Source organism: Danio aesculapii, chromosome 25, assembly GCF_903798145.1.
Source record: "Danio aesculapii chromosome 25, fDanAes4.1, whole genome shotgun sequence".
Taxonomy (NCBI): domain Eukaryota; kingdom Metazoa; phylum Chordata; class Actinopteri; order Cypriniformes; family Danionidae; genus Danio; species Danio aesculapii.
In genome coordinates this window covers 23,162,295-23,175,718 of record NC_079459.1, presented here as the reverse complement: position 1 = coordinate 23,175,718, position 13,424 = coordinate 23,162,295, and the positions used below count along the sequence as shown (strand labels likewise).

The following is a 13,424-nucleotide window of genomic DNA, read 5'->3' as shown; positions in this document are numbered from 1 at the left end:
TCACTTGCCTGATGTGGGTTTCCTAACAGTAAACTGACAGTTTTCTAATGCAAGCTGAAGGACAGCGCATCTTCACTTTGCTCTTCCATGTTGGTAAAGCCCGCTCTGAGGAGCAAGGTCGGTCTGCGGACTGCAAGACAGAGGTGTAACATGAAGAGAGGCATAACCTTTAGTACATTAGAGGCGTAACTTGAAGTTGGAGAGCTTCATGTCAAAACTATATTGTCGGCAAGATGGCGCTGTACATCAGTTATTAACGTCTACACCTACCCCAACCCTAAACCTAACCATCACAATTATTAACGTACAGCCGCGAATTGCAGAGGCTTTCATATTTGACGCAATTTCCATTGTACTGTTATTTGCAACCACGGATGAATAAGTCAGCGAGTGGAGTTCCATAGTGGAGTTGCTAAATAAATTAATATAATAATATATCAAATGAAGAGATTGTGGATAAATTTCGGAGAAATCTCATGAAACATTTGCTAAAAATGTCCTCTGCATTTCCGCCATCTTGCCAACAACATGTTATGACATCTTGCATGGTTCAATGGGATCTCGATAACTGCAAGTTACGCCTCTAACTTGCTACAAGTTACGCCCCTTCATCTTACACTCCGCAGACAAATACACTTGGCTCTGAAGACGATTATGCAGATGATGCGTGCACAGACTGTGTGGAAAAAAAGCATGTGCAGAAAGTCATGCGTTCAGCATGGCTGTACCAGTGCTCAATAAGAATGAAGAAATCACAGATATGCTGTTCCCACCTGCTCCCGTCCAAATTACACCAGCGTTACCGACTGCTAAACCAATTTATTCAGAAATGTATTCCCACACGCAGGAAATCTGATCGGGTACAGCTGCAGGAGTGCAGACTCTATTCCACACAATTAAATGAACTTAATTGTTTTTACAAATTTAAGTGGATTGAACATAAAACAATAAAATTATTCCCCCCCAAAAAACTTAAGAATTGTGTTGGTTCAACTCATTTTAAATAAGTAGTTTGAACAAGCAGAAAGTGTTTTTGGATATAAGTGAAGTTTCATAAACTAATTTCGAGAGGAGCACATGATATGATTGAGCACGACTGGCTGCTCATCTGTAATCAGTAATAATCCAATCAGAGTGATCGTAGTCTACAATAAATGGATCGTTTTCTCCCTTCTGCTCTATTTCGTTTTGGAAGAATCCCCCTTTCCACCCCATCTCCTCCTTTTCCTCCCTTTTCCAAGGGGGAGCTCTCAAGACCTACCTGATCTTGGATCACCTTACATGCTTATTGACCGGGCGGGAGCCTTGGGCTCAAGGATCTCCAAGCTCAGGGTTCTCTCCCGGGACGGCATGCCAAACCTGCTATAAACGCTAAGCTTATCTAAGTGGGAACTCTTGAAATGATGTAAGCGTGGTTATGTTGGAATTATAGTAATATAATATACACTAAAAAATGCCACACAATCGATTTGTTTTGAGACCACATGAAACAATTAATTTAACTTATTAGTTTTTATAAATTTAAGTGGATTAAACATAAAACAATTAAGTTGGCTCAAGAAACCTTCAAGGATTTTTTTGAATCTCATTTTAAATAAATGAACACATTTAAACAAATCAGAAAACGTCATTTTTGAATGTAGTACAGTAATATAACTTCATGTTAGCATATTTCACTGAAAACTGCTCATATGAATGAAGTTTTTGCCGACAATATATTTTCCTTTGTCATTAAGAATAGCAACTCTTCACAAAGTCATGGCGTAATGTCTGGAACTAGTTGAATAACAGCACTGCTGAATATGCGTCCTGTAGCTTAAACCCAATATAGCTTGCAACATGCTAATCAAATAAACAATGCTCACAGCCTGACCCCGGAAAAATTACCCGCATTTAATGAACTCCTACAGAGTTAAATAAAGCCTTATTTAGCATAAGCCGACTTTAACTCTGTAGCTGTCAATATAAACATGATTTCCCTGTGTGTATGTGTGCAGCTACGTGCTAGCCAAGTGTTAGCCATAGCAGCTACTCTGCCACTGTGGTCATATTTTGATTGCTGCGTCAAAATCTTAAAGACATTGAGACCTTATTCCCTTCAAGCCTGATTAAAAATAGAGCTGTGGATGTGACTATACGTGCAGCGCTTGAACCGATTTCTAACACTTACTGGCCTTGTTTCCTTCCTGCCTGTTTTGCATAAATACCTCAGCCCACATTAACTCTTTTTGCTGTTTTTCTCCAAAAATAAGATGCGGAGCGCAGCTTATGTAATTGTCTTTGGATGAAGCTGGATAAGAAAGCTTCGTTGCTCTGTTTTTGACAGCTAGTTTTGCATTGGCAGACCGCTTGGCTGCCATAGGCGGTGCTCTAAATGAGTAAGCCACTTGTTTATGGGTTGCTGGAAAATGCTTGTTTTTTTCCCAGCTGGTGTAGATTATGGACGTGAGGCCATTTGAAAGTTGATTATTAGATATTGGCAGGCAGCGCAAGTTGAGTAGAATGGTGTTCAAGAGCAATGGTGCTGATGCTCAAAGGGTCAGTTCAGACAAAAATGAAAATTTGCTGATTTACTCAGGCCATTCAAGCTAGAGTTGAATATTAAAGAGTTTTTTTTAGCTGAACTCATGGTCATTGATTGTCATAAGAGTGGGGAAAAAATTAATTTTTCTTACTGCAAGAATGCCAGGTAAAATACCACTTACATTCTTTCTAGTTTACTACTGAAATGTGCACTGCATTGTGGGTCATTTTAAAAATTTTACAGTAATTTTTATTTGCATATTTAGGAATTTGCGGTATTATACTGTAATCAATGTAATCAGTACAAAAGCAGACACATGATAAAAAAATCATTAGCTAGCATCTTGTATCACAAAATGTATTTAAAATCAATTGATGAATGAAAATTACTTTTTGTAAACCATTTAAAAATGGATATAATAGCAATATATAATAAAAATATGCTGTACATGATGTTGTTAATGGTTTGGAATTTATTAAATTCTGTAGTTAATACTAAAAATAAAGGGTTTGTACTGCCGCTGTGTTAAAAAAAAAAAATTACAGTAAAGTACTGTAAAAATTAACATAGTGTAAAATTAAAATGTGGTAAAGGACATTTTAGCATAAAGTTGTGGTAAGTCTTTTTTACTGCAAAATGTAGTTGCGGTAGGGCCCTGCTACTGTAAAACACATTTATAGGTAGTTTGTATGTTATTTTAAAGGGGCAGTTGTGGTAAATTACTGGCAACATTGCTGCCAGTAAGTTACCGCAAAAAACCAGTGCACTGTGCATCATGGTGACTTGTTTGCCACAAACATGTCGAAATTGTCTCAATTGCGCCTTCTGAGCAAGATCAAATAATTAAACTGGAGCAGAAAATTAGCTTGAGAAAAACATCATGTGAGTAAACAAAAGCAAGTGATGCTGTGACTTTATTTAAAAAAGTGAGTAAACCTATTGTGCTGAGTTCACACCAAAAGCTAAACTTAGTATTAAGTCAATGCAATCATGCAAATATGGGTGCATTTCCACACTGTTACACTTTGCCGCAAATTTACAGTTATTTACTGCAAAAACGCACAGTAAAATACCACATACATTCGTTACAGTTCACTACTGTAATATATACTGCATTGTGGGTAATTTAAAAACTTTTTCAGTAACTGACTGCACATTAAGGAATTTACGGTATTCTAATCAATGTAATCAAGTACAAAAACAGACACATGATAAAAAAATCATTAACTAGCATCTTGTATCACAAAATGTATTAAAAATGGATTGATGAATGAATTATTTTTGTAAACCATTTAAAAATGATATAATAAAAATATATAATGAAAAAATGTTGTACATGATGTTGTCAATGGTTTGGAATTTATAAAATTCAGTAGTTAATACTAAAAATAAGGAATTTGTACTGCCGCTTTGTAAAATTAAAATATATTACAGTAAAACTACTGTAAAAAACTGACATAGCATGAAAAAAAAAAAAAAAGTTGTGGTTCGTTGATTTTACTGAAAAATTTAATTGCGGTAGGACTCTCCTACTGTAAAACACAGTTATAGGTAAGTTACAGGTTTGCTTGAAAACATCCTGTTAGTAAACAAAAGCAAGTGACGCTATGACTTTACTTAAAGTGAGTAAACCCATTGTAGCTTGCTGTGGACCTAACTTAATTTTTAGAATTATGCACAGTTTCATTTTTTTTAAGTAAAGTCAACAAATTGCTTTTTTTTTCAAACCAAAGTGCACTTTAAAAGTAACTTTCAAATGTTGTGTTTTCAGAGCCTGCAGTTATCATGCAAATTATCAGCCTGAATGCTTTTCGATATTAAAAAAAACATAAACTCCTCCCCTTATTTCTGATTGGCTGAGCAGATTTGTTGATTTACAGCTGAAACTCTTTTTTTTTGTGGTGCTGTCTAGTTATTTATTCCTAAAATGAGATGTTTTTTCTGTTTGCATCATTTTTCATTTGATTTTCTCCCAGGTGTTTTTACTGCTTTTTGGTCTCTCATTCATCATCACATAATTTCCCCCATTTCGTTTAAAACCCATATACCAGGTGCATCTGTTTAGGACTGTTTAGCGCATAAACACCATTCTTTCTCTCAAAAAGCCCATCATCACATCAGTATGATCTCCGTCAAGCATTATTACGTAAGAAAGCTAATCTGGGTGTGTTGACTTTGGGCGCTGACATTGACTGGCTCTCAGTGGAGGCTTAAAAAAAGCAGGAGGCACGTAGAGGGCATGTGTAGGTGCTTTGTCCCAATTTCATCTGCTCCTATAGGCTGGAGGCAGCAGATGCACCGGGACCTCCAGAGGTGATGAGGGATGAGAGGGCAGGTCATGTGTGAACAGGACACTGCTTTGTGATGCTGTTTGATTTTTGTAACTAAGTTATGGATTGTTGTGTACCAGATATGGTGCCAAGATTTGAGTTTATCTTTATGGACAGTTTTTCAATTTATAGTATAAGAATATGTGATCGATAGATAGATTAGGATTTTTTTTTGCAAGAAATAATATAATATAATATAAAATAATATAAAATAATATAATATAATATAATATAATATAATATAATATAATATAATATAATATAATATAATATAATATAATATAAAATAATATAATATAAAATAATATAATATAATATAATATAATATAATATAATATAATATAATATAATATAATATAAAATAATATAATATAATATAATATAATATAATATAATATAATATAATATAATATAATATAAAATAATATAATATAATATAATATAATATAATATAATATAATATAAATAATATAATATAATATAATATAATATAATATAATATAATATAATATAATATAAATAATATAATATAATATAATATAAAATATAATATAAAATAATATAATATAATATAATATAATATAATATAATATAATTTAATATAAAATAATATAATATAATATAATATAATATAATATAATATAAAATAATATAATATAATATAATATAATATAATATAATATAATATAATATAATATAAAATAATATAATATAATATAATATAATATAATATAATATAATATAATATAAAATAATATAATATAATATAATATAAAATAATATAATATAATATAATATAATATAATATAATATAATATAATATAAAATAATATAATATAATATAAAATAATATAATATAATATAATATAAAATAATATAATATAATATAATATAAAATAATATAATATAATATAATATAATATAATATAATATAATATAATATAATATAATATAATATAATATAATATAAAATAATATAATATAATATAATATAATATAATATAATATAATATAATATAATATAATATAATATAATATAATATGCAGTGGTGCAGTAGATGGTGCTGTTGCCTCACAGCAAGAAGGTCACTGGTTCGAGCCTCGGCTGGGTCTCCCTGCGTTCACGTGGGTTTTCTCCTGGTGCTCCGGTTTCCCCCACAGTCCAAAGACATGTGGTATTAGTCTCTTTATTAATCCGGGGTCGCCACAGCGGAATGAACCGCCAGCACGTTTTTAAGCAGCAATTTAGCCATCCCAATTCACCTGTACCGCATGTCTTTGGACTGTGGGGGAAACCGGAGCACCCAGAGGAAACCCACACGAATGCAAGGAGAACATGCAAACTCCACATAGAAACGCCAACTGACCCAGCTGAGGCTCGACCAGCGACCTTCTTGCTGTGAGGCGACAGCACTGCCTACTGCACCACTGCGTCGCCTTAAATAATTGTTAACAGATACAAATATATATATTAATAATATATTAAAATGTATAATGGATACTGTATATATTTATCTTCAGTATATTAATATAATATAATACAATATATTTTTTTCTAAAATGTAAATAAATATGTTAATAATAAATAATTGTAAATAAATACAAATATATATGTATAAAAATTAATAAAAGATAATGTATATATTTATTTTCAGTGTAGAAATTGATATATAATAGAATAGAATAGAATAATATAATAAAATTTATAAAATGTAAATAAATATATTAATATTAAATTATTGTTAATACATAAAAAATATATAAAAATTAATAATAGGTAATGTATATCTTTATTTTCTGTATAGATATTAATATGAGTATATAGATGGATGGATGGATGGATGGATGGATGGATGGATGGATGGATGGATGGATGGATAGATAGATGTCAACCTTTTCACCAAAATATTGAAACCCTTTCTATGTGTTTTTGTGTAGGTTTGTATTTTACACTACTGTAAAAATACTCAAAAATGTCTCTGACAGTGTTTTCAAACAATTATATTTGATTTACCAAAGTCACACAAGTGGAATTTTCACATATGTCACATCCATAACGGAGAGATGTCACATCCATAACGAAAGCTTTTTCCTCTTAAATGCAAAAATGTCAAACAAAATAAAATCAATCATGTTTGTTCTATGGAGAGCCTACTCTTATACTTTAGATTTGCATCGCTTCTTTTGGGTTGTGCAGTTTAATTCACAGAATTTCTACAAAGTTTGTTGTATACTGTAGACTCGCTAACTTTTTTCATCACATCCATAACGCATGCTTATTTTCCTCATTTAAAGCCTAAAAGTTGTTTACGGATTGATATTTTTATGATCCCATAATTATGTGGTTATTTTTTTTGAAAAATATAAACAGATGTTTCAATATAATGTTAACGTCTACCTTCTCTGTGAATTTATGTTTTGAATTTTTACTGCAAATGTCACATTCATAATGCTGGAACTGCTCATAGATGGATAGACAGACAGACAGACAGACAGCTTATATATTATAATAATATTTAGAAAATATATAGTAATTTATATTAAATATAATTAATGTAATAATGATCATATTATGGGGCTGCATGGTGGCACAGTGGGTAGCACGTTCACCTCACAGCAAGAAGGTCGCTGGTTCGAGCCTCGACTGGGTCAGTTGGCGTTTCTGTGTGGAATGTTCTCCCTGTGTTCGAAGGGGTTTCCTCCGTGTGCTCCGGTTTCCCCCACAAGTCCAAAGACATGTGGTACAGGTGAATTGGGTAGACTAAATTGTCCGCAGTGTACGAATGTTTCCAGTGATGGGTTGCAGCTGGAAGGGTAAAACATGTGCTCGATAAGTTGGCAGTTCATTCCGCTGTGGCGACCCCAGATTAATAAAGGGACTAAGCCGAAAAGAAAATGAATGAATAAATGATCATATTATCAAAACAATTAACAACCGTGTTAAATTGCAAAAAAAGTGCTATAATTATGTAAACTATATAAATGTTGTTTTACAAAAATATTCTACTGCATATTCATACAATTTCAGTTATTAATTATGATACTTATTATTTATAATGTCTATAATTTTTACTTTGTATTAAATTGATGTCATATCACTAGAATTATATATTACCACTGTTAAAATTTGAATAAATATTATATATATATGTATGTATGTATGTGTGTGTATGTATATGTATATATATATGTATATGTATATGTGTGTGTATGTATATATGTATATGTGTGTATGTATATATGTATATATATATGTGTATATGTATGTATTTTTTTCCTGCGTTGACTATCCCCCTATAGCTCCCTGGCTGTGAAGCCAGGTCTGCATTACAGAAAAAAAAGTAGGCAAAAAAGGAGATGAGCCTTAGAGATTATGCATGTCATCATCGAAAACTGGATGTTCTTTTGCAGTGAGAGTTTGAGTGCTATTTTTAGGCCCATCGCGCCCTCATTAACACCTTCATTAACAGCATCGTCAGGCCTGTTCTTTTGTTGAGTCTTCAATGTCAGCATTTTTTTCTGGAGATTTTTATTTTTATTTTGGGGGAGGGGGGTGCTGAGAGCCGTCTGAAGCTCCAGTGAGAGTCTCTTGAGGCCAGAGGTGAAGCTGGAGGAGTTCAGGCCTGGCTCTCTTCATCTTTGCTCTCCTCTGGGCTGTAATGGATGATTCTGCTGTGTGTCCAGCAGAGGGAGCCCTTACACCTTTAATAACTGCTCGAGCGCACTAGAAGATTTCAATGCTCTCTGAAAACAATTTAACTAATTATTACACATATTTAATATCATTTTAATTTCATTTTGTATACATTCAAACAATTATTTTGCTGCTTGTTCGAACTACTTATTTAAAATAAGCTAAAACAACACAATTCTCATCCAATGATAAACTTCCGGTGAAAGCTTTCTGTGACTGTTTTAACTTTTAGAAGGTTCCTTTTACTGCATCGACATCGTAATACAATTAAAATACAAGCAGTTTAATAAACTTAATCATTCATTTAGTTGTTCAAGCAAAAAAACGAATTGATAAACTGTGCTAGCGCTGTCAGTACCAGCAGGTACTCAAAATACAGAGGTAAAATAAATGTTTATTTTTTAAAGACATGGCAGGAATTTAATGTAGTAGGTCTACACTTCTCTTTATATCAAATATCTATAAGCCAGTGAAGATCACTTATTTTTAAAGAAAACAGACCTTAAACGTCATGAAAGGCAGTTCACTGGAAGCCGTCGGTCTGTCTGGCTGAAAATTAAGTGTTCAAATACCCCATTGTTTTATGTTCCATCAACTCAAAATTGTAAAAACCATTACATTAACTTAATCAATTTGTGCTGAGACCACATAAAGAGATTGTGTGGAACCTAGCATTTTTACAGTGTATTTTATAATCATATACAATTTGTGAAAAAAAAAAAAAAAAATATATATATATATATATATATATATATATATATATATATATATATATATATATATATATATATATATATATATATATATATATATACCAATATATATTGGTGGTGGTCCTTTTTTCTCAAAAAATTAACCTTTTTGCAGTTATTCGCCTCAGTATCTATTCAATTATGAGGTTCAAATACTGCATTTTTATGGCAGTTTAAGCACTATTTTTTGCTGGATTAGCTTGTCGGATGGTGATCATTACCACACTTTTTGATGCAACAAAAATATTTCTTACATTTTTATCTTAGTGCTTACCTAGCTATTTTATGCTTACAAAACTTGTTTATTTACAAACGGGCATTAAGTTATTACAGTTTGATAAATAATGTAATGATATCACTATTTTAAATAAACACTTTTGAACAAAGAAATATGAAAAAATACTTATTTTTTAAGTGCTAATTTATTATCATCCATCATTTAAACAAAATCAGTCAGCAATCTGTTGTCTGTTTGTTTTAAATTAAAAACTGTAGCTTATGGGTAAATAACAAACTGGTTAGCTAATTTCCTCTGTCAGAATTTATCCATTTGAATAACTGAAAATTAAGTTTGTGTTAAAGCCTTCTTCTATCGATTATTTTTACAATTTGTGATGGCATACTCTCAAAAATGGGACAAACGAGCTCATATAGATGCCAAACTCTGGACTTAGAACCCCCCGAACCCCCCTAATATTATATATAATATTATATAATACTGATATTATATATATATATATATATATATATATATATATATATATATATATATATATATATATATATATATATATATATATATATAGTTTTACGGTTGTGTTCAGTAATATGCTATATATTTAATTCAATTACATCTAATTCATTATTCAAACTTGTTATTATGTTTTCAGTGTTTTGAGGGATATTGAGTGGTTCTCACTGACATTTGGGATATTAAATAAATGGTGGCAGGTTTGCTTTCCTGCACCTATTAATGGATGACCATGAAAGACTGCACATATGTTTTACGTAACTTCCATGTGCGAGCCAGTGTATAATAAAATACAAACTATGCATCTGGTTTTACAGACACCTACAAACACCTCTGTGCCCCCAAACCTGTAGTTCGCACTCTGACTTTATATACATCAAAATTAAAAATTATATATAAAATATTTTACACACAAGCACACTTATAAAAATATTTATTCACATATTCAAGAGTAAAAAGGAAATTTTAATTATTTGTTAAACATATATAGACATAATTAAAGTCAGAATTATTAGCCCCCCTTTGAATTTTTTCTTTTTTAAACATTTCCCAAATACTTAACAGAGCAAGGAAATTTTCACAGTATGTCTGATAATATTTTTTCTTCTGGAGAAAGTCTTATTTGTTTTATTTTGGCTATAATAAAAGCAGTTTTTAATTTTTTAAAAACCATTTTAAGGTCAAAATTATTAGCCTCTTTAAGCTATATATTATATATATATATATATATATACAATAACTTGCCTAATTACCCTAACCTGCCTAGTTAACCTATTGAACCTAGTTAAGCCTTTAAATGTCACTTTAAGCTGTATAGAAGTGTCCTGAAAAATATCTAGTAAAATATTATTTACTGTCATCATGGCAAAGATAAATAAATCAGTTATTAGAAATGAGTTATTAAAACTATTAGCTTCAGAAATGGGTTAAAAAATGTCTCCGTTAAACAGAAATTGGGGAAAAAAATAAACAGGGGGGCTAATAATTCTGTAATTCAGGGGGCTAATAAAACTGTATACTATTAATATCTTTATAAATGTCTATATGTTTAGTGTATATTTACTTTAAAATTATAAATAATATAGAATATTGTAATTTGTATTTTATTTATTTGTTTTTTTGTTTTTTTACATACACACACAGACACACACACAAATATACAAATTTGTGTATTCAAGAGTAATATAATAAAGAAATATTAATAAATTTGTAAACCTTTACTATAAGTATCTGTTTATATTTAATTATCATGTCTACAGTTTGAACATGAATACTAATAATTTAAGCACTCTTGTAATTAAAATGTTGTACTATATGCATAGTTATAGTTTAATAGGTTACTGCTTTTTAACTGTTTTATCTATTATTGTATTTGCTAATGTAATACTAACATTTACAGTATCAGTATCAGTTAATAACAAATATTTATATATAAATAGTCATATATATATATATATATATATATATATATATATATATATATATATATATATATATATATATATATATATATATATATACACTGAAAAACAACTGATATTGTAAACCATTGATGTGGGCTGAATTTAAACAAATAAAATTTAGTAATGTTCAACTTAATTTGTTTGTTTAAATTCAGCCCGAATAAATTGCTTGCAACCAACTACCTTAAAACAAATGTAGTAAATCCAATGAATCATTTTTTTCAGTGTAGTGTATGAAGTAAAAATGCATTAAAAAGTTCATGTTTTAGTGCAAATAAAGCAAAAAATTTGTTTATATACATGATATTATAATGATATTCATCACTATATTAACCAGATCATCTTTCTTGTTGTTCCCACCAGTCCGCGTGCCAACAGAGATGCCTTTTCCGGCATGGAGACCCCCGGGTCCAAACGGAAGCTGTACAGCGCCGTGCCAGGAAGACACTACATGGTGGTCAAATCATACCAACCGCAGGCCGAGGGAGAAATCGCTCTTTATAAGAACGACAGGGTCAAAGGTAAACCTGTGTCTTATAAGGCAAAAAAGAAAATCACACATTCGTTTAACTCCTCGATGAAAGCATGTGTTTGCTGACTGTAAATATGGAGATTTGTTGAGAGCGTGTTTGTGTGCATCAAATGAAGGGAAAAGCTGGTTTGTAGCAGGCAGTGCAGTTTCTCTGCCATATGGAGAGCAAGAATTCACAGATTCTGCCCTCTGGCGACAGGCAATGGCTGACCGCAACGAGCTACACTTCACCAACACCACTATAGAGGATTCAGTGATTAAAAGTCACATAAAATCACCATACAGTAGGTCTGATATACTACATTTCGAATATGTAAATTAGAAGAAAAGTGGTCAAAATAAATAAGGCTTATCAGAATAATGCTAAATGCTGTTGTTAATGCTGCTATTTGATATTAATTTAACGTTCTAATTGTATCGCTTAATGGTTAGCAAGCGGGCAAAAATAGAATGAAATGAATTAGGGCTGGACAATTTATCGCAAAATTATCATTATCATTATTGTGATAATAGTATGTGCATTGGTGGTTTATTTAAATTTGACCAATCAGATGGCGCTTTACAATCTTTATCCCCACCTTCTCAGTAGTTACTGTTCTGCTATTGGCTGGAGCGGCCCAAAAGTGAACCAGGAGCTGAAAGTAAATACTGTTGGCGGGAGTCGAGACCAGAGAGGACAATGAATTCACTAATTCTTAGTGTTTTAAAGATTAAAAGTTAGCACCTTGACACAGTTTTTTAGTCTTCATTAGAATTAATTAGACCTGAATTATATCTTTAACCTGTTTATTTTAATATTATTAAATAAATAAAGGGTGACGCGGTGGTGCAGTGGGTAGCGCTGTCGCCTCACAGCAAGGTCGCTGGTTTGAGCCTTAGCTGGGGCAGTTGGCATTTCTGTGTAGTTTGAATGTTCTTCCTGTGTTTGTGGGTTTCCTCCGGGTGGTCCGGTTTCCCCCACAAGTCCAAAGACATGCGTTATAGGTGAATTGGGTAAGCTAAATTGTCCGTAGTGAATGTGTGTGAATGGGAGTGTATGGGTGTTTTCCAGTGATGGGTTGCATCTGGAAGGGCATCTGCTGCGTAAAACATATGCTGGATAAGTTGGCGATTCATCCCACTGTAGCAACCCCTGATTAATAAAAGAACTAATAAAAAATCTTTTTTATAGGGAAATGTAATTCACCATAAGATATATCATTTTATGTATCGAATTTATCATGAGATATATCGTTATCCTAATACTCAGCAATAATATCGAATATCTCACATTTTTCCTGCATCGTGTAGCAGTAAAACGAATTAATAAAATAAAATGAAACAAGGTTTTTTGCATTAGCACCGTTATGTCTGGCTATGTTCATCTCAATCAGCTTCC

The 13,424-nt window shown here is 31.4% G+C and overlaps 1 protein-coding gene across 1 annotated transcript in view; it reads left to right on the top strand.

The window, feature by feature from the left end:
- shank2b (SH3 and multiple ankyrin repeat domains 2b) overlaps nt 1-13,424 on the top strand; it is a 219,762-nt gene that overhangs the window by 114,000 nt on the left and 92,338 nt on the right. Inside the window, exon 12 of the mRNA XM_056451437.1 lies at nt 11,878-12,035. Within this exon, the coding sequence (XP_056307412.1) occupies nt 11,878-12,035 (158 nt within the window). The remainder of the gene's footprint in view (nt 1-11,877; nt 12,036-13,424) is intronic.